The 25355-nt window shown below is 43.3% G+C and overlaps 1 protein-coding gene across 2 annotated transcripts; it reads left to right on the top strand.

Annotated features, from left to right (window-relative positions):
- Positions 1-623: 623 nt before the first annotated feature.
- Positions 624-23732, top strand: nck1b (NCK adaptor protein 1b). Of its 2 annotated transcripts, XM_030768907.1 has the most exons (5): positions 624-724; positions 11710-11758; positions 12660-12903; positions 21963-22684; positions 23040-23732. In XM_030768907.1, exons 3-5 carry the CDS (start codon positions 12678-12680, stop codon positions 23238-23240), a joined length of 1149 nt encoding a protein of 382 aa, XP_030624767.1. In that variant the 5' UTR covers positions 624-724; positions 11710-11758; positions 12660-12677; the 3' UTR covers positions 23241-23732. The 2 variants fall into 2 exon arrangements, with proteins under 2 accessions (XP_030624767.1, XP_030624768.1); XM_030768908.1 differs by lacking the exons at positions 624-724; positions 11710-11758; positions 12660-12903 and adding an exon at positions 16018-16088.
- Positions 23733-25355: the final 1623 nt, after the last annotated feature.

Here is a 25355-nt window from a genome sequence, read left to right as displayed (position 1 = left end):
TTAGCAGTATGAGCAGGTAGGGGGAAGAAGAAGAAGAAGAAGAATGACCACCACCTCCATTGTCATCATCATCATCATCATCATCATCATCATCATCACAAAAACTCACACTGCAAATTTTCTGTGGGCTTTTTCGTTTCCAATAAATCTTAGTACAGTGACATTGGTCACTTTAAATACTGCGGGCGTATTATGATTACATAATTGGCCAGATCAGCTGGGGACCGGACCTTATTGAATACGGATTATCAGGTCATCCTAGATCTCAGACATGCGTGTAGGTCATTAATCATGTAACGGGGTGTAAACGTAGAGAGTACGGAAAATAGTAAAGTAAAATGATCAGCGATTTAAAAAAACAAAAACAAATGGACAATGCGGCCGATATTCCAGATGGTGAAAGGAAAATGCCAACATAGCATCTAGAGCCAATTTATGAGGCAATGCGAACGCTTTTCAGATGACGGACATTAGTCTGAGCCAATGAATAGAGAGTTTGACCTCAAACAGCCAATGGGAACCCAGATGGCGTGCCTCCTGGAACAAGTTAGATAGAGGTGGACTTCTCACGCTGGATTCTGGAAAGCCATTCCATCAAATAATGAGAACCGCTGTGATACAGTTCCTATAAGACAGCTACTTTATTGTTCCACTCGTGAGTTTTATTAAGTTCATATTCGTGGTTATACGTTTGGTGACAGAGTACTGGCCGACCGCCGTTCAGGTAAAACTTAATACTTTTTCTGTGACCATTTCTGACTTAAATGCCTGCACCACCTTCCTTGCCAATGTTAGGAAAACCAGCTAGCCAGCTAACTAGCCTGCTAAGTAGCATCGGAATGCTACCTTTAGTTCTTAGTAAATTATCTTACAAATCATGTAATTCAAAGCACAAACTTATTTTTTTTTTCGTCTGGTCTCGGAAACGTAATTTCGCACAGGAGGACACATAAGTCTCTGTGAAATAACGTCCTATTAAAATCTGTATCCACTGTGGATGCTTGCTAGTTTTATTATGTTGCCAACTGGCTGGGACTGAGATTGTAGCTAGCGTTTTCCATGCTAGCAAATCAAGCTAGCCTGCTATTGAACTACCCTGGGTATTGCATTTGTGCTTTGGCAACGTCTCCCTGTGTTTTTAATTAATCTTTACATAAGAAAATGTTGTAATCTTAGGTGATTTGTCACCAGTACTTGATTTTACGTTATAAACCAAAAAGGGTTATTTAATGAGGTTGGTGTACATAATATGTAATCGGCTCCCCCCTCCCCTCCCGATTGCAGTTCAGCACTGAGAATTTTCTGAGCCTCCAACTCTTGAATCCAAGAGCTTCTGCTGTCCTCTCAGTGAAAGGTGAGGAATCAGAGTCATAGAAAAACTAAATGTTGAATGTTGCACTGGGTTGTAAATTGAGTCCAGATTTAATGAGGGTCTGTGTAGTGTCAGATGTTTTGTCAACACTTTTAACTGTGTTTTTCCGACTTTCGTTTCACTTATGAAAAAGGTGGTGCCAGCAGTATTGTGCGACATTTCCCAGTCAACACACCTGTGAATTACCTCAACCAGGTGTGCGGTTGGCACTTTACTTGTGTGCCTGTGAAAACTCAACAATTCAATTGCACAAGACCTTTAAAAAAAAAAATCAATATTTTTGAATACATGAAGTTTAGCAAACTCTGTCTAATATAGTTATAGTTGATTGACACCTATTTGGCTTAGAAAAGTCAGATATAGGTTATATCAGTTATATGAATTAGGTTATGCTCCAAACCAGCATGCAGCAGGTGCAGAGGAGTTAGGAGACCTGCTTATCTTTGCGGTGGAATCCACTGTTTTAACAGCAGAACAAGTGCTTCAGCAGCCCGAGCACAGCACAAATTCTAGTTGAACATAGTGACTCATAGTGAACATAGTGAAAATAACAGTCTCTCTGGTGGGGCCTAGTTATCAGGCTCTGTTGTGACTCAATATCTATTGTGCCTGAGTGGCGACATGTCAAGGCTGAGCCAAGTAACGCTCAGACGTTTGGACCAGTCATGACTTGGCTATAGGTATTGTCTGAATTACAGGGATGGGGATGCACAACTACAGTTATTGCATTCTAGGCAGTCTACTTTTCAATGTAGTCAGGCAGTAACCCAATACTCAGTGTTTGGGAACTGCATAAAGTTGCTTGGCAACTTCTCAAATCCAAATCTTTTTTTTTTTTTTCTCACTTGCTCACACCGTGCTGCTCAGACTTTGTGACTTAGTGAGGTGTGCACATGTGAACAAGAGGTACGTTCAAAAGGAAAGTACGAAGAACGGATGGAGTGAGATGAGATATGAGGACGGCTGCGTTTATGTTGTATGTGTGCATATGTGCATTGGTTTATTCTGAGATGCGGGGGGCTTTTACAGCTGGTGAACAGTGTAGTTTTGGTAATTACTGTCGCACTGACAGATCTCTCCGCGGTCTCTCATTAGAGAGGAGGAGAGAGAGACATTTTGTCTGAGACCTTGGATCCTACCGAGAACAGAGGCCAGGCCAGCATTGGAGTAGAAGGCAGGGAGGGAAAAGGGTATTAGGGCAGCTATTTATAAAGTGTCATTTCCTTCAGGGGGGAAAAGTCACCCCAGAGCATGGAGCAAAAGGTTTACAGAAGTGACAGAAATGGGTACTCACGCTGTATCTACCCCCCCCCCCCCCCCCGCCTGTACAGAGAAACAGCAGTTCTATTCAGCTGCCTGTGGCCCCCTACCTTGTTCCTCATCCTGTCCATCACTGGTCACACTGCTGTGACGTGGCGTTTATTTACTGTGTATGTGTGCGTGTGTTTTCACAGCCTCACTGCTGTTGCCAAGAGAGTCAGCGAAATGTTCCTGGAAAAATTCAGTTCAGTGTTTTTTTTCCCCCTCATTTTATTCTCTGTTTCGACCAGTCTGTGGTTTTTTACGCTTTGCCCTTAAGTGCTTTGGGGCTTCATTTCAATGTTAACAAATGAAAAGAGGGTTTTAAAAGATTCACAAGATGTGATTCTCGTACAGACAGAATGTTGACAGACAGAATTTTTCCCTCTCACTGAAGTGACTCGCATTGTGTTGTGATCATTGTTATCAGCTCTCCCAGTGAACGCTGCTTCCTAAACCTTGCTAATGTTTTAGTAAAATCAGGATATTGGCGATAAAGTCAGCGGGTTTAAAATAAGAGATCAAATGTCAAGCTGTGCTTGAGGAACCTTGTTGGGTTGAATTACCCACATTAGGCCTGACTTTCGCAACTCTCTTTTCACTTCTTTCTCTCTTATTAATGATGTTTGTCTGACAGGATTTGCAGTGATTTCCTCTACACAGTGAAAAGCGTAAGCTGTAGTGGTATAGGAGAGTGAGTGACCAATGAGGCAGGGGTCCCATGGGTCTCATTGGTGAAGGTCATCTTCAGAAACCTGATGGGTCAATCTGGAAAAGGCAGCCATTTCCCGTTCTCATGACTTTGTCTCGAGATGTCTGTCTGTGTTTTATTTCATTCTCTATATACTGGAGCGTATTTCACAGGTGAAAATTAGACGCATCAAAATCTTTGCCGGTGTTAAGTAATATTGGAAAATCGAATTGAAATTTTTTTGTACCACAGAAGGCCGTTTATTATTTAGTTGTCTGGTTTCAGTTCCTCCTTTTATGCTGATGTATTAAGTCTGTATTCTAGGATGTGTTTATATTCTGTTGTGGTTTTAAGGCTTTTTGACCAATAGGGAACAATGAAATTATAATCTTACAGTCTGTTGTGAACTCACCGGGCCTAGACTTTGGCATAACCTAAATTGTTATTAGCAGTGGAAAAGTGAGTTTTGTTAGAATCACAAACATCATTGTCAGCGTTGGCTACTTAGCTCTTCACACTGATATGTTTGTGTTTATTGGCACAAGAGGGAGGGATGTTCATGTTTGTGTATGTGTTTGATGGGTAGGAACAGCGTTTGACATGCGCTGTGTGTGTGTGTGTATGAGTGTGTATGAGTGTGTGTGTGTGTGTGTGTGTGTGTGTGTGTGTATGAGTGGGGGTGGGGGCGTGTAGCCTAACGTACCTTGACCTGGTTTTGTAAACGGCACGCTGCCAGAAGTAAAGCAGGTGTGTGATTGTAAGAAACTTGTGCTTTTCATTCATCACTCTTTCAAGCATCTCTTTTCTGCTCTGGAAACCCCTTTCCTATTTGTTTGTGCTCTGTGACGTGTCTGTGGAGTGCACAACAGAAACCTCCTGTTGCTGTGCGTGATCAAGCATGTGTGTTCAGCCCTCTGTCCTGCGTGGATTTGCCAAGTTGTGGCTGGAGGCAGAGATCTGTCAGAATGCATGGTGGCACAGATAAAGTCATTGTGTCCATTTCATTTTTTCAAACACGCTCTCTTTCCGGGTCCTTTATCTGTTTGGTTTTTCAAATGAGCTGGTATTTTGTCTGTAGCAGTGAACTCTTCCGGATATGCTGCGGTGAATGAAGGTGTAGAGCGCTCTGTCGTCAAACATTCTGATTTAGCTTGACGTTGTTCGTCATCGTCATTCCATTCCTACCACACCTTTCTGTTTTTACATTGAGCAACTAAGAAGTGAAATTAAGACTAACTCTTCTTTTCAGAAGGCAATTTTCATGCCTCTGTGTTTGGGCCACAGTCTCGGGGCTGCTCTGTGCTGATAATGCTAACTCTCCTGTTTCTATTCAAGCAAACAAACTAAACCATAGTTATAATCATAAGAGCACAAGCCTGGTAGTATAGGGCTACAGATTAATTAGGTCTCTCTTTGTCTCTCTCTTTTAAGTTTTACTCCTGTTTAATAAATTCGGTGACGAACTGGGACTCCCCCTGCTGTATTTTTTGATGTGATAAGACTTGAGTTTATTTTTATATCTCTCACATCCCGACCAGAGGGACAGGAGGAAGCTGTTGTTTTTGGCCGATATGAAAGGCAGACAGGGCCAGTGGTGAAAAGGCTGGGCAGAGTGGACAGGACAGAGACATGTGTCCCTCCCAGAGACAGGAGACGGTATTGAAAAAGCCGACTTCACAAACAAAGGCATTGTCTGATTTTGCGTCACGGTTGATTGGCCCACAGTCGCAACCTTCCATTTAGTACCTGTGGCTGTATCCTTATCATCAGAATCAGGAATGAGGATGTAGTGTTAAGCCTGACTGTGTTAACGTTTAATGTGAAGTGATTTGTGAAATGGGTCTAAATATCGGTTTGTACACATCATCAGTGGTTTAGACGCTTCAGGGTTTGACTTCAGAGATGAGGTGAAATCCATAAAAACTGTCCAGCTCTTTCCCCCGGAGTCTTTATTCAGCGTTGTAGTGGGTTTTGGGTCAGCGATTTGACAGCCACCCCATGCCAACAGAATACATCGCTTAAATATGTGAAAGGAATGAAAAAGCCCCCCCCCCCCCCCCCCCCTCTTCACATTGGGCTTCTGACAAAGCAAATCTCTGGTCATTCTCAAGCGCCCTGATCCAGATGGAATTCTATTTAAGGCTTAATAAACTCTGGAAGGCATTCTCCTGAGGCGGGGGGCTGTCGAACCCCTTTCACACACTTGCGTTAGCGGAGCTCTCCTCCTGAAATAACAGGCGACCGCGGCGCGGATTTCAGCTTTAAGTCTCAGCTCAACGTTACGGCTATATAAATGACACAGGATGATAAAACCTTGTGTTTTCAGCTGTGCCGATTTGATATAGGCTTTCTGGGCCGTGACGGTACGGGCTTTTCTCGGGTTCGGCTCAAATGTTACGTGCCCAGAGGTCTTTTAAAGATGATGGATCGATTTTGAAAGGCCTCTCTTATCTCATGGTTTTTGCGGCAAGCTAGTTGCAAATAGTGCTCAGATCAAAAGCAAAGATAAGCGCGTATGTTGACTTAGGATGTGAAGTCATTCCCATTTGCACCACACAATAAAAAGAAATTGCGACTCAGTCGTTCCCCCAGTGTAGACTGGTTTCTCCCATCTGCTCGCCTGCCAGAAAAGATCCATGACCTTAGATGTTCTGATCCTAGTTTAGGTTTTCACTGTGAAGAATGAGCTCATCGGTACTGCGGTGAGCAGCTATCAGAAGACAGCATGATTGTGTGAATGTGAAAGGAAAGATGGGCATCACACAACGTTGTACTCGGCTGATTTGTGCCTCTGTGACATTCACTGATTTCTTGATGGAAGCTCTGTCCTAAAGGGTTTAAACATGTATGCGTTTTTCTACATGTGCGCTACGTGTTGGAGGAAGTGAAACGGCGCTGGAAGGACTAAACACCCAGAGCACATTCCAGCAGGCTCCAGAGCCCAGCGATTCAGTCAGACTGTCAGGGGGATTTAGTTACAGTGTCTGTGTGTAACTCTGGCTGAACCACCACACTTCCGTGCCACTCCTGTCATGCCAGTGCTACCGCTAAGCTGACGCTTTCTGCCATTGCTCATTTAACCGAGGAACCGTGCTGGACCTGGGCCATAACCGTCAGCCGAATAGATGAATGACCTGTTAGATCCTTGAATGATTTCTGCCTCGACATCACTGAGCTAGTTTCCCTTATTTATTCAACTGCTCATTTCTCATCATGCGAATAGGACGAGAAGCTTAATAAAAACAGTTTCAGAATACCGCAATGGGCAGCTCGGCATCACCCAGTAATTTCAACCCCCATTAATCCCATTTTCCGTCATTAATCAATATCTGTCAGTGGCCAGCTCCAGCTCTCTGTGGATTATAATGGTCTCACTGGGCAGACATGAAAAGAATCTCCCTGATGTTTTAGTTCTCTTGGGTGGGATTCTCTTACTGTCAGTCACAGAGCCGTTGCCACGGCAACCCCGTGCCCTAGCGGCAGCAGTCGCTGAAGAATGATAAAGGATGTGGTGAACCTTTCTGTCACACACTCAAACACTAACGCCAAATGCAGTCACAATAGGTGGAGGAAGCTTTGCAGCATCTGATTGTAATGTTACATGTCAGGAGGGGGAGGGGGGGGGGTGCACTTTGTTGTGGTGAAGCTTGCAACACTGCGATGACAGCTGTAGACCTCATTTGTTTCGGTTTGCAAAAAGCATGGTCTTCCCTCCCCTTCCTCTCTCCCTCTCTCTCATTCTCTCTCTCTCTTTTTCGCTCTACGTCTCTCTCTCTTTCTCCTCTATCTTCTCTTATTAGCAGCAGACTGCAAGAGAGCGGCTTTTGTAGTTTTATCGCTGCTGCTGCTCTGTGAGGTGAGTGTGCTCCCTGTGAGATTACTGTGAGCTCTGTGTAGTATGAAGCGAGCTGTCAGCAAAGGAGTGTGAGAAGAGAGGAGATAATGTCACCGGGTGACCCCCTGGCCCACTGCTGGAGCCTGGCTCAGGAGTCTGTCCTACACTGATAAGGTAGGCCGCTTCCCGAAAGTCGTGTGTCCTCCTCGTCACAAATACCAGGCAGATTGACGCACTCTGAATGGTTTGTATGAAAGACTCGAACTTGAATTTGAAATAAGAAGCAGAGCATCTTACAATCGGAAATCTGCTTGAGCCCAAAATTGATGCGACAGTTTTTTTTTTTTGTTTTTTTTTAATTTAGGCTATTTTTTTTTTTTTTTAATTTCAGTGGGTGGTTTTGACACATGTGACAGTCGTAAATCTCAAAAACGCTCTCACCAGCAATATCAGTGTTGATCTGCTTCAAAGGTTCTGTATTGGTTGGCCGCGTGAGGACAGAAGTTGATGTTCTTACTTTTTGGGAGGCATGAGATTTTGATATGGAGACAGTCATCAAAACTCTGGACCGCTGAGCGCTCACACCTCAGTCATGTGAAGGGGAAGCCATTTTAGGTTTGTTTTCTTGCCCAGTGTTACGTGTGTTTTTTCGGGTGTCACTCACTTTGGCCTTTGCACTTCCTCCAGTGACTGTGATCTTACCATAGACCACCAGCATGTGGGCTCATGTGGTTGGCTCTTAGAGTCAGTGTTACTTAACTGATCTGCCAGGGATTACAGTGAAAATTGAAAGCGACCATATTATTTCGCATCTCTCTATTTAACCGTGATTCTGCTTTCAAAATGTTAATGTCTGGGCCCTACTACTTGATGTCAGACATTGAATCTCTTGCCCCGTGGCAGTGTCAAACTTAGGGAGAACAGAATAAGACACAAGTCAGAAACTGTGAAGTTAAAATTCTCAGATTTTTAAAAAGCGTTTCTCCAACCCTCCTTCCATGCCGTGAAGGTCATAATCCACACCCAGACACTGAATTGTTTCATATGGAACACTGATGCTGGTGACCTTTTTTGACACGTGGTCTCATTATAACCTCGCGCTTTTTTTTCCTCTTCCATAAAATACTGCTTCGTTTTCAGATTATTCATCAGAGAGGCTCGTTTCCTGTAGTAATCTAAAGCAGGCAACAGATGATTTACCATATGCTTACTGTTGGTGACTGAGTTAACAGTAAACATTTTTTCATTTTTAATGGGTCAAAGTACAAGTCAGCAGAGGGTTTTTTCTTCCTATTTGGTAAAAATTGCTCTCACTGGTTGTCACAGGAAAGCGTTCTGCTCAGTTGGTCTTGGACTAGATGAGTAGTCGCTGATTTTTTCCTTGCCCTTTACTGATAAACTTACTGGGTTTTAACGCAAAAGTGACAGACCTCAGGAGATATTGGTTCACCAAAAAAGAACTTCCCCTTTATGCTGATTATTGTGCAAGAGTATTGGAGAAGTGCAGTTAAGACATTGGGGAATTTATTTGTTCCCGCTCTGTGTGTGTCAGTGTATGGGAATTTACAAATTTATGAAAAACCATTTTGTGAGTTCATGTTGAATTTCATAGATGAAAATGTCACTGTGGACGGTTTACAGGACAGCAGATTTAAGTTTCCACGTAACTCTCCACGTATCAGATAATGTCTGCTCTCACCAGATGCGACCTCTGATTCTGTAATGTCTTCGAGTTTTGAGTTATGCCATTCTTTGCATGTTTACAAATACTAAACACGCCCCAAACCACTTATACTTCAGTGACTTCAGTTTCTATCACTAACACTGCTGAAGATGCTAAAAGGGCTCTGGAGTAAGCTGCTGAATTACAGGCCGTTAACTCGTCTGATTTTTTTTTTTTTCGTTCGGTCTCTTTTGATACTGATCTGTTGTGCCAGAAGGCACCATCCAAAAGGGAGTGTGTAGATTAATGGGCGCCCTTTGAGCTCTGACCGACACGACCCTCTCTCTTTCAGTTGTGACAGAGCAAAGCACCACAGCACTCGTGCACAGCTGCAAGATTAGACTATAGCATCTGCTGCTCAACTTTGTGATACCGTCCACATCTGTGCGCCGTCTTAAATCACCATGTTGTCAATGAGCCCTCCGAAGACCGCACGGAGGGAAGGCGCCCTGGCTCCACTTGGGGCGGATTCAAACACTTACGTGCAAATGATGCAAAAAAAAGAAAAGAGGGATCGGAGGAAGAGATGAAGGATTGAAATTTGGGAGTGAAGAGAAAAGCAGAGGATGAGGGGAGGTGGGCAGAGAGGAGAGAGCAGCAGCAGCAGCAGAGCGGATGAGATTACTGAAGAAGGGAGGAGAAAAAGAAACTCTGAGGTCCGAGGAGATTAGGCTAGCTGATGGTGGATGATGGGCCTCGACTCCCACACACACACACACACTCCTTTTGGTTTTAGCACTATAGTCATGCTGTGGGAGTTAGCTGTGTTTTGGCTTTCATCAATGAAGGAATTGGGGGGTGGGCTCTCTGAGTTGAGGAAAAATAAGGCTTTTGTTTTCATGCAGTACTGTTAATATAGCCTCCCAGTGTTCATTAATTTAATTAGCAATAGCCTGCAGAAGCATACAGGCACTGACATGCCGCAAGCCCAGACAACATGCCAAACTCTTCCAACATTTGCACGTGCATGTGAGAGGAAGGTTTATCCAACTGTATTTGAGCTAACCCGCATTGTCACATTACATAAATGTAACTGTGACGTGTCACATTGTCTCGTGCAAAGAGACATTTTGCAAATGTCAGACCACAAAATCTATAATTATGGTGTCCACTTGTATATGCATGTGGGTTATATGTATGTAAGATTTCAAGGTTCAAAGTTACCCTTGACTTGTATTGATACATGATGATCTTGAGTTCCATAAAGAAATGAAATCAGAAAAAATGTAAATTAATTTAATGCTTGTTTTAATATATTTTCACCAAAAGCTATATATTTCATCGGTACGGTATCTAAAATACCATAATTCTAACAGATAACTACTTCTGCAACACATACTTAACGAGTTATTAAACTGTTACTTACTTAAAAAAAGATGTGTGATTTGAGATGGAACAAGAAATTTAACAAACTAGAAAGTGTGTGTGTGTAAGTGTGTGTGTGATAAAATGTATCTGTAAACTGCCTCAGAATCCTTTGTGCATCAGAATCATGTGGTCTGGTTGACTGTTGTGTATAATTAGCACTCTTTTGATTAAGGTCATTTCAACAAGGTTCAGCCGTGGTTCTAAAAATTTTCAGATTCAGAGAAGTTGTTTAGGTCACGCTCATTTTGATTCTTCACCAGCTAAATGTTAGCTAGCTCGTTCCTTGTAAATATATATGTTAGCATAAAGATTTGAACTAAGACAGAGCAAGTAGAACTCAGAAGCTGTGAACAGTGAAGACCTCGCTATCAAAACCCAGATCTTCACTCTGAAATTCATCGTTTCAGGGTTGTCCTGTACACACACATCTTGAAGTCTTAGGGTAACCGCCAGGATTTAGGATTTTGTAATATTTTTGCCTTGGTGTTGTTGAAAGATTCCAGTTTCCCTAATGAGTATCAAAAGCACGAGTTAGTCATGTAGCTGGCTTTCTGTTGGTTACATCTGTTCTTTGACAACATCATTTATGGTTCTGTAATGTCCCCATATTAATCATGTGGCATTAACACACTGAACCCGATGTTATGATTGACGAGTATGTTCTCTTTGCTTCCTTGAAAGTGTGGAGTTTGATAACCGTATTTTGTGCGTATTGGTGCAGAAGCTTTGATGTTGACTGACTGGGCTCAGTTGTCTGTAGGGATATCTCGTAGCCGAGCATTTGATGTGAGAAACTCGGAGGAAGAAAGCCGTGGTTATGCTTTCGAAAACAACCCGTCGCAGGCTGTATGCCACGCTTGACGTTAAATAACTTAATCTTAAGTGCAGCCTGCGTGGTCTGTGCCTGGAGTGAGACAGTTCGAATAAAATTTCACGTCCTGTTTTAACTGTCTGCTTGCCCTAATTTTGTATCAGCCAACTTTTCTTCCTTTGCCATCACCCTGATTCACTATTTGGACAATAGACAATCTCTGGCCCTTGTTCTAGAGGAAGTAAGGCTTCTCTCTGGCTGTGTGAAGAATGCAGAGATCATCCGATACACTGTAAACCATCTTTTGGCAGCCTTTAGTGTCGAGCACTGAAAACAATGGTCACCCTCAGCTGGTATTTATTCAAGCAAATGGCACACAATCGATGGGGAGATTATTGTCTGTGGAGAATAAACAGTGGTATTTGACTGGCATCTCTGTCCAAGGGTGTGTCCCACATAACAGATTCCATCAGAGGGTTTTGGACACTCACAAGTGTTGAAGCGTTTTTTTTTTTTTTTAACAGTGACTTTATTGAGTTATTGATGTCTATTGAGGTTTATTGCATTGTAAAAAGATACTATTATCACTCACACCGTTTATCTCCTCCAGGTGTCCAGAGCATCTCAACTTTGACGTTGACAGCTTTGATGCAGAACAGGTAAGAATTCCATCCATGCTCTCAGTAAGTCCCCTTTTTGCCTTTGGTTGAGAAATATCTACAAGTGCTGTTCCTTATGCAGATCTGCTTTCATTAGAGTCACTTAAACATGGAGTTAAATAGACAAAGTGGATCCAGTTGCTCAGGGACCATTAGAAAAGCAGGCCACATAAAGGTACATCAGGAGTGTAAAGATGTAGTGGATGTTGATGCCTTTTGAGGCTGATGCACTCTGACAGTTTAGTTTGTTTGGTGGAGCTGTATGAGGCCCTGGGGACTGCTGTATTCCTGTGAGTTTACCTGTCTCTGCTCTCTATGAGATTGAGCGTCTGTGTGAGTCAGTGTTGTATGTTAATGCAGCGTTGTCCTCCAAAATTAATCACCTGTCAGGGTCAGTCGCTATCGTGGAAATATCTCGTTTCTTCCTGTTTGGTCGTCCTTTTGAAAAAAATGGTTCTGTCTTTCTCTCTCTCTCTGGGCTTGAAATTGCAAAACGTACTCCACAGAGGATGAATTGAGGAGGCCCTTTTGGAGTCAGTCAAAGTTTGTCTTAAAATATTAGGAAAGGCCTTTGAAATAGACCTTTCCATCATCTTCTCTGATGGAAAGGTTCCCCATCTCAGTGGTGCATAAGAGTTTGACTTAAGAGTGGAATCAAATGCTTCCTGATCTGCCATAAGCATGGTGCTGACACAGTACTTCCTCGTTCATAAAAACGCTTACTATCAGAAACCTTTTTGCTGGCCAAACCAATCTGTTTTTTTCTTCTTTTTTTTGTGTATGGTAGACCTTTGATATCTTCTACAGTGGTATTGATTTGATAATATTTTTGTTGTTGTTGTTGTTGTGGATGTTGTTGTCGTGGTAATACTGTGTCTCTTTCAACCTTAATTTTCTTTAGTGTTGAAGTCGTGCCAAGATGACAGAAGAGGTGATTGTCATCGCCAAGTTTGACTACATAGCCCAACAGGACCAAGAGCTGGACATTAAGAAGAATGAGAGACTGTGGCTTCTGGATGACTCCAAGTCATGGTGGCGAGTCCGCAACGCCACCAACAAGACGGGCTTTGTACCGTCCAACTACGTGGAGAGGAAGAACAGCGCTAGGAAGGCCTCTATTGTCAAGAACCTCAAAGACACACTAGGTGAGAGGCTTTGTCTCACAGTTTGCATCTTCTGTTGCATCTCACCAGGTTCCCACAGGTCATCCAAGGCTCGGTACTTAACGTGCATTCAACTTTTTGCCAGATCACAGCTGACACCAAAGTCTGTGTGCATTTTTCACACATGTGAAATCTGTGCTGCAGCAAGTCTGCACACAGATAAACAGAGTAACAAGAGCCACTGAAGAGGAGCCTTGTGGTTTGGCATGTAGGTCATTGCTTTTTCTTGTCACTTTTGTGACCACATTGGTGTAAGGTAAAATCACAGGAAATGTCCCTTGAAGAGTGTATGAATTATAGGTTGCAATTCACTCCATACGCCATACGACACTGAGAAACCAGCTTGAGAGCTTGATAAGGGATTCTCTTGGGTAAGATCTGTTTATTTTGCGCTTGTCAAGGGAGTGTAATCAGTGGGTGTCATGTGAATGTGACATAGTGTGAATGAGATATTTTTAATGATAGAATAAACACTTGCACTTGAGAACTACCGTATTTCAAAACGCGCTCTAAACCGTCCTAAGGACTTGCCATTGTAATTTTAAATTCTTACAGTACGTGAACATGAAGTGGCCTGCTCCCTCTGAAATGCCAACCACACTAACATGAAAACAAACACACTCTTCCAGTAGTATCTGGAGAATGTATGTCTTAACGATGTCTCCTGAAAATCGATTTGTCGAGTATCTCAGTGGCAACCAACTGTGCAGTGATGATACGGAAAGTACGGGGGGAAAATGTGTTTCTGTCCCGTAAGTCTGGCTTAGAATTTCTTGTTCTTGTATGCATGTATTCTTCTTCTTCTTATTATTATTATTGTTGTTGACTTTTTTTTCACTCTGTTAAGCTATGCGTCATCATTTTTTGGGCAGAGTTAGCCATAGGAGTGGATGGAGGTACTGACCACAGTTCCCATACACTTCATATGATATAGTTCTGAGCTTCATATACACCTTAAACAAGATGGAAATCACTCTGAGGTCAAAGCTCCAGATCACTCTGTATTCATGTCACAGGAATTCCCAGTTTACATCAAATAATTTGACATTGGCCTAACATGCCCCTGTTAAACTATTGATGTGCAGTAGTCACTAAGCCAGAAATACAAAATGCTGCCAACTTGTGAACCTGTATGCGTGTGTTAAATGCCTGTTTTCACAATTCAAAATGGCTAAGCCTCAGCAGCTGTCCTGTACATAGTAAAAGCGAAGGAGGAATGTCGTTTTTACTTTTTGATGACACACACTATGCCAGGGGTTCAGGAAGGTGGTGAGTTCGAGAGAATCCATGAGAGGCGTCCCGTTCTTGTCCTGTCTAGACGAGGTTTATCATACTCGAAGACCTCCAGGTTCTCCAGAGTTCCCTCCCCCTGCTCGGGGCAAAGTCACCGGAAAGGAAGCACACAGGCGCTTAAAGCAAACAGTGCAGGTGATGTCAGTTCTGTCAACACTAAAGTCATGTTTTGCAGGGATCCTTTAGCCTGGGGCTCCTTACCACTCTCTCATTACTGGGTATTAGACCTTTTTGCAGAGTGAAAGACTTTGCTTATTCCTGAATTTTTATTTAGTTATTTATTTATTTTGCTGCACGTCTCTCTTTTTTTTTTTTGTTGGTGTAAATTTTTTGTCCCTTTCAATATGTGTATTGAATTTTAAGCAGATTTGGCCTAGTATGGCTATTAATATGAATATACAAGTCCACTTTGTGTTTTCGGTTTCCTTGTCTGAGAACTGTTAATCAGGTCCAGTCAGCTCTGTTTTATGCTTCAGAACTGAACTGAATTCTCAGTTTATATTTTTTTCTCCAAAAACGTTGAGACGATTGCACAGCGTACATTTCAGGACCTTTGGAAGTGTGTTGTTACATACGAAGGGTATTCCTGTTATCCTTCATATCTCATGGGTGTTCAGTGACTGGGGGGGTGGGGGTGGTAGAGCTGTGGTCAAAGTCTTCATACTCTGACACTACCTTTTGACTCAGTGTACTGAAATAACAGGCAGGAAGATGTCTCCCATTGCTGAGAGTATTGTGTGTGTGTGTGTGTGTGTGTGTGTGTGTGTGTGTTGCAGGCATGGTACGCTCTCTCAGTAGTTTAAACTCTCATTAAAATGTTATCACTTGCACGTGAGCATTTAACAGTGAGTTATTAAAGGTTGTAGGGTGTGTGTGTGTGTGTGTGTGTGTGTGTGTGTGTGGTCAGGAGAAACTGCTGTGGACTACTTCTCATACCGTCCTGTCCACAAGTAACATTCGTGTTAGACCCTCAGAAAGAGCCGTGTCTGCTTTTTTAACTGTGCTTTACACACACACGCACGCACACACACATACGCACCTACACACACACTCACAAAAACCTTAAAGGCCAGATAGTTAAAAATGGTGATACGGTTGAACATGCATATCATATTGTTTGCTGATTTAAAATAAATTTTTGTATTGCAGAACTGAAAAAGTAGGGTAACTTTTAAGCAATTGTTCTCGGTTCTCTCTTTTGTTTTGATGGTAGGGAGGAAAACGTGTCGTAAGCATACTGTTTCTGTGTTTCCCTCTTGTGGCTAAAATACTATGATGGACTATGAAAGTGTCCCACTTCAAGCTGTAGGCAGATGGACTCTAAAGTTCATGAATCTTGTGGGTTTGGTTTATAGCTTGCTCTAACAGGCACACTGAATCATATGACCAAGAGCTGTGAGTCAGATAATCCCCTACAAAACTTGTTAAAGGAAAGAAAAAAAGCAGAAAGAAAAAGGGGAAAAAATCCCTCCGTCTGCGACTTCTGTCTTTGCTGCAGTGGCTGATGAAACAGCGGTAGATGTGGTTCTTTCCTAAGGACTAGACTACCTCGTTCCTCTCCCAAGGAAACGAGTGTGTGTGTGTGTGTGTGTGTGTGTGTGTGTGTGTGTGTGTGTGTGTGTGTATGTGGGTCTGTGTGTGTGTTTGTAACAGAGTGTCTGTTTGTGGGGCAGACTAGCTGCCAAAAGACAGGACTCAAGCTATTGGTTGAGGCATGTCACATGGGCAGGGAGCTGGACTGTTGTGCAGGCAGCCAGCAGTCTTGGTCGCTGGTGGGTGTTTCACATGGAATAGCAGCACAGCTGCAGAGGGAAGAGCTGAGTTGCCGGGAGAGCCCAAAATGGATATGGCTAACCTCTTCAAACATTTCTTCCGTAAGTTTTGGCTTCTTTGGTCTAAAACTTGTACTTGAACCCTTTTCTGTTAAAATTTTTGGTGAAAAAAAAAACGGTTTGTTGAAGTTGATTGGAATTCTCTGTCTCTTAAGTTTGAAGGATTTTTTTTCTCTCTCTCTCTCTCAGTTGGGTGGGAGGCTGTCAGCTCTTTTTTTTCCCCCCTCTCTCCCGGCTCTCTCTCTCTCTGATCGGTTTGTCCATCTCTGAATGTAGGTAGCATCTAGATAAATGAGTTGTGTGGATTTGTAGAGATTCTTGTTTTCTTCATTTAGGTGTGGAAATGGGTAATGAAAAAGCAGACAAGTTGTCTGTGGAGGGGGAAAAAAAGTCTCTTCGTTTTTTTTTTTTTTGTTTTTTTTTTAAGTGTCTGCTTGGAGTGGCAGCAGCTAAAACTGGGCGGGGAGGGCTGTGAGGGGGCTGCTGCTGAAGCCTGTAATTGCATGGCTTCTCACACACTACAATCATCGCCGTGTGAAGATCTCCAGCTCTTGTTCTCCACACATACGCAGCCTTTCCAACCTGTCTGTGCTAGAAGTTTCTTTAATAACCGACCGTCAGACCCGTCGGTTGTGTAGTCGTGCCGACGTTAAGGGGCCATTTTCTTTTTCTTTTTTTTCTAGACAGTTCTGTACTATGTTCCCCTGAGGGGTTGGGGGGGGGGGGGATTTCCTCATGAAAGAGGGTCACAGTTGGGCGATGTCTGTCAGATGTCTGTGCTGCAGGCATTGTGTCATCTTTACTGTCTGCAGTGATTGATGAAGCTGGAGTTCATATCTCCCCTTCTCAGAGAGTTATCAGCGGAATGTTGTTGCGAAGCATTTCCATGGGCACTAGATACCTGTCTGTAAGGCTGTCACACTTTTTAAAAGCCCGGTGAACCATGTTTTGTAATCAGTGTTACTGTTGAATAATGATTGAAGTGCCTCTACCTGCAGGACCAAGGCTTGTGTATGTTTCTTTATATGGATGGATAGTTGCATGAAGTGTGATCTAGCTAAGGTACTCATGAGCATAAAGGAGTTAAATTCTCAGACTTTTAAGAAATCAGATTAGAAAGTGTGATGAGAAAACTTAAGCATTAGGTCTCTGTTTCTTTCTCTCTCCCTTTTACTCTCTCCCCCTCTTTTCCTGTCGTTCGACCTCTGGAGGGAGCGGAAGTTGTCTAATTTGAGACAGATTTCTCCCCAGCTCTTTGAGCTAGTGAGAGAGGAAGTGAGGAAACCAGTGCTGCTGATTCACAAATGTATGAATCTTAGCCTTGTCGTGAGTTTGTTTGCCCCTTTCCTGCTTCTCTCTCTCTCTCTCTCTCTGTCTGTCATGGCTGTCTGAAGTTCATTTGGCCAACTTAGAATAAGTAATCAAAAACACACAGAGAATAAGCTTGAAGTTTTTTCTCATAGATATTCAAAATCTGTCCTCCCCTCTTATTTACAGCTTCCTCCCCCTCTCTCTCTCTCTTATACTTTTCTCTCAAGTGTGAGTTGTGGGGCTGAAGGCCTATAAGCCAGATGATTGCGTAAGAGGAAATGGTGGCTGCCACTTTTTCTGAAGTGTATCCAGCATCTATAAAAGTGTTGGATGGGTGGAAACATCCAGAAGGCTCATTGTGTGTGCTGGATGTGGAGGGGCTCTGACCCCATGTGGTTCCCAGAAGAGTTCATGTGACCACAGACCGGATTATGAACCCAGCTCCTTTACAACAAGCCCAGATGTTTGATATGGGCATATATACACCATTCATTTGGGATCAGGTAGAAACCCACTAGCCCGAAGGAACCTTTTGTGCTTTTTCTAGTCATTGCGCCCCAGAAGTTGAAATGTAATAAACACTTGCCTGTTTGAAAGGCGCTTACATGTTTTTTTAGACATTGTGGCTAATTCAGAATGTATCTTCCATTTGCATGTGGGCTTTAAGGGGCTCTCTCTTGTGGTTACCCTTGTGTTTGTCTGTTGTCTGTTTAGACTTGTGAGTCAGCCAGATAAGTATTAAAAGAATATCTATATCAAAATGTAGTTTGAATATGGTGACTGACTGTGTGGAGCCTTTTTGATGTTAGAGACCTCTCCAGTTGAAAGAGGGGGCTTTGTTTCCTTTACTGTGAGACTGAACTGTCTGTTAAGCCTTTTCCCCCCTCCATCACATTGTGTTGACAAATGGTCTGTCTTAATGACTGCATCTCTATGTCTGTGTCTCTGTGTGTGTTTGTGTCTGTGTGTGTGATTGACATGTGACTCAGGCCCAGGATAAATGAGCTGGCAGCTAAATATAACGAGTTTGCCCCTCATCAAGACATCATCAGCACAGACTGTGTTGGCCTTAATACGCCTATGATTAGCCTTGCTCTTAGCCACGGCTCTTTAATACTGAATGCTGATTTCATTCAGTCAGAGTGGTCGTTGGTTTTTGTGCTGCCAATTGTCTTTGTCTTCAAGCCATCTCTTGGGGGGCCTTGTGCGGAGTCTTTCATTGTGCATTAAAATAAACCTGTCCTCGGTTGTATCAGTCAACAATAGGAAGCTCAGCCCAGAGGAAGTGGATAATCTTGGTGTTGTTTCATGAGACGGAAACACTCTCAAATGGAGGGAAGTCTACAGAAAGACTGGAAAAAAAGAAAAAAAGAAAAGCCATCCCGACCACAGTATGGTGTGTGATGTCAGAAGTGTTTGTGCCACAAACTTTTGGCCATCTTGTATGGCAAGTACTGGTGATTTTTTTTTTCTCCTCTTTTTTTTTTTAAAAAAACTGCAATTGTCCAGTAGAAAAGTTGCAGAGGAAAACAAAATGATCATTCATAGTGGCTCTTCCTGATTTATGGCCACGTAAAACAACATGGCTTCCTTCCTGAGCATCCACCTCACAGGAGACTCACAGGAAAGGCTTGCTGACGTTGAGGGAAAAAAAAAAGATTGATACAATGCACTCATTTTCTTCCAGCTCTACTTTTTACAGCTTGATCAACGAGAAGATGCTTTGATGAGGTAGCGCTTTTTTTTTCCTTTTAGTTTTGGTACAATACTTACCACTACATAAAATGTGGGAGGAATGGTTATAACACACAAACAGGCGCACACATAAACCAAACAATTACCAGATAAACTATTTGGCTTACTGGTGTTCTTTATATTGCTATGGAGATAGTCATCCACCATGTCTTAGAAATCTTCCTGCCAAACTACAGATGGCGATTCATCAGTTTTTGGCATGTTGTGTGGGTGACAGGTGGTTCTAGACAGTGAAAGTTTTTCCTCTCATTAATTCTCCATGCCTGTTAAACAATCTGGAATAGGTGTTGCCGTGACTAAAATGGGCTCCATGAGAGGAAGCGACGCTGGCGACAAAATGGCAACCGTTAAAACCCGATTAATCACGTCTGCGTTGGCACAATTGGTCTCGGCACGACCAGTTGGGGTCTGAAGATGCATTTGAACTTGTAGATCAGGAAAGCTCAAACCTTAGACAACCCAGGCTCAGACTTGACTTCCATTAAGGGCTGTGTGAGAGTTCATACTCCTTTTGAACTGACAAGTATGGACACGTTCTGCTCAACGAGATGCCCCAGATAAGGCTGTATATACTCTGCCTCGTCACATCTTCTCCCTTTTCACCCGGAGCAGGACAAAAACGTTGATCCACATACACTGGCCTGAGCGGGGTTTGGGCCGAAGGCAGACGTGTTGGTTTTGAGATTTGTAATGCAAAGCAGAGCCGTTTGTCAGGGCCGGCAGGAAACTCAAAGTGGATGCCACTGATGAAAGGTGTGATAAGGAGTTTTGTTGCGAGCAGGAAGAGCCCTCAGTAAAGCTTTTCACTTCTCGCTCGGTGTTAACCTTTAACCCTCGCCCGGCCTTAACTGGGTCATTTCCATTTGGTTAAGCGAGAGGCCGTCCCGAGGGTTGCACCTGCAGTCACCGTCGTCGAGTTTTGTTTTCGTTTAGTCATTTCTCCCTTTAAAAAAAAATCCCTCTGCCAGCTCCAGATGACAGTGCCCGTTTAGATAATGCTAAGAAAAGCAGAAAGAATGCACAACAGATCATTACCAGTAATTGATGGTGATGAGATGACTGGTTGACTGCTTACCATGTTTAGTTAACATACGAGTTTGGAGTTTTCTTTTTTGGCTGCATGGTGTTGGGTAGAGAAGCAAGAGTATTTCATGTCTGGTGCTCCAGACCGATCCTAGTACACCTCACTGCCAAGTGGACATTCCATAACCATAACACTATTTGCGCACTCCTGCCAAAGCCGGCAACTTGTCGAAGAGGCCAGGGGGTCAGATATTTCCCAGTAATCCTCAGGACCCAGCCCATTTGGCCTGACCTAACGTGGTGTGACAGGGTGGAATCCTCTTCAGCTCCCACCGACCCAGCCCAGCATTTGTCCGCTAATTCTTCCACTCCCTCAATCTCTCTCCCTCTCTCTCTCTCTTTTTTTTTTTTTTTTTCTTTTCCCACCCATTCCTGAGGGCTGACAGCTGGCGTAACAGTCAATCCAGTCACAGGCAGAGAGCTGGGTTATGCTCTAAGACAACATTGGCTCGTGGTGCATGAATGTGTTGGGTCATATGGTTGCCTCCAAAACAACAGTGAATCAGACAATGCATGACTCAAGATGTCTTGTTAATTCTGCTGCGGAACTGGAAGGGCGGAGGAGAACTTCCCCCAAAGCCATACTGTTTCAAAAAATTAGAGTTGATATATTAACTTAAAACTCTCAGAGAAGAGGGAGGCTAAAATCACACAAAAAAAACCCCTCTGTGGTAAGGCCTGCTCCCTTAAGTTTCGGCTGAACAGTTTTTATAAATTGACAATCAGGCTACTACTTCTCTAGATACTGTCAAGCTGACAAAGTGTATGTCAGCGTAACCACACTGTTGATAATCTAATCATGTCTCTTGTCTTCATAAAAGACAGGACAGCTGAGTTGGTACATGATACTGTTGTGGTAACATGTGACTCTGGTTCTTGGTGTTTTCGGTAGTGAGAGGGTAAATTGTGACTAAGAGTACTGAAATGTGTCTGTTTTGGCTCATACTCGGAGAATGCCGTTCAGTTTCACTGAACTACTCAGAGCTCCTGTATCCAGTGAGTAAGAGACAGCCGATTTTGTGTGTGTGTGTGTGTGTGTGTGTGTGTGTGTGTGTGTGTTTGTGTGAGAGAGCGAGCAAGAGCGAGACAAGAATCATTGTCCTTTAACATGTGTTTAAACAAGTTCTCATCTCTCTCACCTCCTGCCTGTCAGTGCCTGTATCAAACCACATTACCATTTGCTTTCAGAGATTAATCCCACAAGAATGGTTAGAGTGGAGGAACGGGTTGTCATTCAACACTCTTTTTCAGCACAGATGGTTATATGCATTGTTTTGTTAGCTTACGTTTGATCTTCAGGGGATTTCTCATTAAATTATGGATTTGTTTTAGTTCTGTTGTATTTGTCACGGGCTGTTTACAGTCTGACACCGACTTGCTTCAGTTCCACGTAAATATGAAAAACAGGCGAAACGTTCATCTTTTGAACTTAATATACACAGTAGAACAACGTGGAGCCGAGACAGCTTAATTAACTAAGCTTCATGAGTGTGTCAGTGCATGAGCTCCAAGACTCCTGAGAGTACATAACTTCATTTAAGAAGGGCTTATGCAGTAGGCCTATTGAATGGATAATAAGTTACTTAATGCTCATTATGATAAAGTCCATGCACGCATACTTATGAGTCAGTTAAGAAGAGTAAATGTTAAAAATTTGTAGGTCAGGTCTTAAGTAAGGATCCCATTAAGTCGAATCCAGTTATACAGTAATAAGTACCATATATAAGATTTGGATATATACATCCCTGTGTATCTGTGTATCTGCAGGGATTGGGAAGGTGAAACGGAAAACAGGAATGAGGGACGTGGCCTCCAACGCTGATCCCGACTTCTACTCAGACAACGGTGAGCGCTTGTACGACCTAAACCTACCGGCACTGGTGAAGTTCAGTTACACCGCTGAGCGGGAGGATGAGTTGTCTCTGGTCAAGGGCACGCGGGTCGTGGTGATGGAGAAATGCAGCGATGGCTGGTGGCGGGGCAGCTACAACGGCCGTTCGGGCTGGTTCCCCTCCAACTACGTGACGGAGGACGCCGACGGCTCGGCCAGCAGCAATGACACCGCCGGCCTGTCGGAAAAGCTGGCGGCGGTGGTGCACAGCGCCAACGGCAACCGGGTGCTACACACGGTCCAGGCCCTTTACCCGTTCAGCTCGGCCAACGACGAAGAGCTGAATTTCGAGAAGGGCGAGGTGATGGAGGTGGTGGAGAAGCCAGAGAATGACCCGGAGTGGTGGAAGTGCCGCAAGGCTGATGGACAGCTGGGCCTAGTGCCTAAGAACTACGTCACTGTGCTCCAGGAGACACAGAACCAGGCCAGCAACGCTGGACCACCCACACCTGACTGTGACTACATCGAACCATCATCCACTGGGCGCTTCGCTGGCAAGCAGTGGTACTATGGGAAGGTGACGCGCCACCAGGCCGAGGTGGCACTCAACCAACGAGGGACAGAGGGAGACTTCCTCATCAGAGACAGCGAGTCCTCAGTGAGTTTCTCTCCTAAGGCTATAACCAGTGTTGTTGGTTAATATCTAATATTATCTGATGATATGATGATGTGTCTCTGATTATATCTGATTTCTTATCATAGTATAGGGGCATTTGCCTATGATCCTTTTGGAACTGATAGGTACTAATTTTATAACCTTGTGGATGGTATGAATAAAAAAAAAAACCCTCTAAGGCTTGGCCTTCATGTCAGATTTAAATACAGGGTTGAACATCCTTGAGCCAATCACTTGTGATATCACATTCTAAGATATTGCTCTGTTCATAAACCTAAACTTTATTTTTCCTATTCTCTCTTTCTCTCTCTCTTTCTCTTTCTATCTCTCTCTCTAGCCCAATGACTTCTCCATCTCCCTGAAAGCCCAATCCAAAAACAAGCATTTCAAGGTGCAGCTGAAGGACAGCCTTTACTGTATTGGACAACGCAAGTTCAACTCTATGGAGGAGCTGGTGGAACACTACAAAAAGGCGCCCATCTTCACCAGCGAGCAGGGTGACAAACTCTACCTGATCAAGGCCCTGGCTGCCTCCTGATCTACTCACAGGAACATATCCTGGAAAACAAAGACTTTACATCTGGACTGACAGAATGGGAATATTAAGCATTCCAAGAAGGGAGGGAGAGAGTGAGAGATGGACTCCCAGCTGTGCTAAGAGACTGTGTCGTGGTCGGACACTTAAAATATATCAAGATACAGTATGCTTAGGTCATAGGTGACGCAATGTATTTTGATGTCAACATTTATATGATATACAGTTACATTTTTTTTCTTCTTTTCTTTCTACTTTTGTTAATATCTGTTCTTCCCATCAAACTCTTTCGTAATGTGATGTTAAATTATTCTCAAAGCCAGTTTTGTTGGGTTTGGGAACGATTTTTAAAGTCTATTGTTGGTGTCTGTTGTCGACAGTCACAAAATTAAGATAACTGCGTTCCACGTTTCAGAGGTGTTGCATATTGGCTTTCTCTGCATAGCTTCATCTTTTAAACCGTTCAAAAACATTGAACTGAATTTTCTTGTTATGTCTGTGGCAACCAGCTTTTTTTTTTTTTTTTTTTTTTTGCAACGCTTTAACAAAATAAAAACAAGTGCGTGACCAAAGCTTACTCATTGGTAAGGTTCCTTAGCATTATTCCTGATCCCCATACAGTGCTGTAGGCTGATTATGGGCTTGTTCTTTACAGAAAATGCAGAAGATCTGTCACCATCCATGGCATTCTCTCTCGTGATGGAACTGTGGATAATGTTTTAGGAGACGCGTAGTATCAGAAAATTTGGTATCTTGATAGTCAGTTTCTAACCAGTGAGCTCACTCTAATACACCTCTGTGGATCTTGTGGGGAAAGGGAGTTCTTCATCTGTAGCCAGCACACATGCATGGAGTTAGTCCAGTCCCTCACTCTTGCCTATGTTCTACGAACTCTTGCCTATGTTCTATGTATTGTTTTATCTGCAAACTAGGTATAATTGGTGTAATCTTAGCACCGTGGTGATTTCCCTACAGGCCTAGTGGGTCTTCAGCCATAATGAGTTCATCTGAACAGTCTGTTCAGACTGTTTTACTTTGTACTGCTCTAGAGCCTTCTTCTTCGTCTTCTCATTACCACAAGGATTCAGGCAACTAAATTAGACATGGGAAGAAGACTGAAGAACCAGCTCTGACTACACTTCATTCAGCAAAAACTACTGGAGAAGGTGGCTAAGGATGAGACTCTGTGCGTGGGCAGACTGTTGGGACACTTTGGACAGACGCTGTATCCACACCTGCAGAAGCTGTCACAGAGTTATTAGAGTTTTCTGGTCTATGATTGTTACCATTGGGGGTTTACTGTGTGTGTTTGTGTGTACGTGCGCGCGCATGTGTATGATTCAGTTCCATCATCACGTACTGTCTGTGCCGTTTGCTGTGGACTTTCTCAGTTCAGTGGCACTGTTGGTGAACTTTGTGTGTGAGTATGAGAGTTTTGCTTTGTGTGACTGTTCAGTGAGTCTTTGTAAGAGTGCTATGGAACGTTGAAAGTAATGAGGGAGAACGTTCACTTTGACTACCAGTGCTAACCTGTGCTGTGACTTCCTGTTATTTTTCTCTGAGGATACCAAGAGATGTTCCACTGAGGACTTGATATTGATATGTAAAACAAAGCAGATAAGGATTATTTGTGAAAGGAAAGTGAAGCCAGACGGCGTTAAGGGTGACTCATCCCCTGGGGTCGGTCCTGTAGGCTGAGTGTGAGTGTGTGTGCGTGTGTGTGTGTGTATGGCAGTGGGCTGATCGTCTGGGCTGTTCTCCAGGGGGGACTGCCGCACCATTCTGATGACTTCTCCAGCTGTGTTGAACTGGACTGGAGCAGAAATGAAGAATGGGGATTTCAGTGGAAGGGATGGAAAAATCACACACAAACACACACACACACAGAGTTTTCAGATCTACTGAACTGAGCAGGGGGTTCGGAGTGAAAAAAGACCTCTGGAATATTAATCAAAAAGACGATGCTAGGGCAGGGTAAGAAAGGGATCACGAACCGAAATCTGAAAAATGACAGAGTAACGCAGCGAGAAGGGTTATCTGTCTTGGTTTATTTTATTTATTTTTATTTTTTTTTAGGGGGTGGACCTGACGAATTATCTTTTTCTTGAAAACGTGCCT

Source organism: Chanos chanos, chromosome 3, assembly GCF_902362185.1.
Source record: "Chanos chanos chromosome 3, fChaCha1.1, whole genome shotgun sequence".
Lineage (NCBI taxonomy): Eukaryota > Metazoa > Chordata > Actinopteri > Gonorynchiformes > Chanidae > Chanos > Chanos chanos.
Note: the sequence above shows the minus strand (reverse complement) of the source record. Positions and strands in the feature narration are given on the sequence as shown.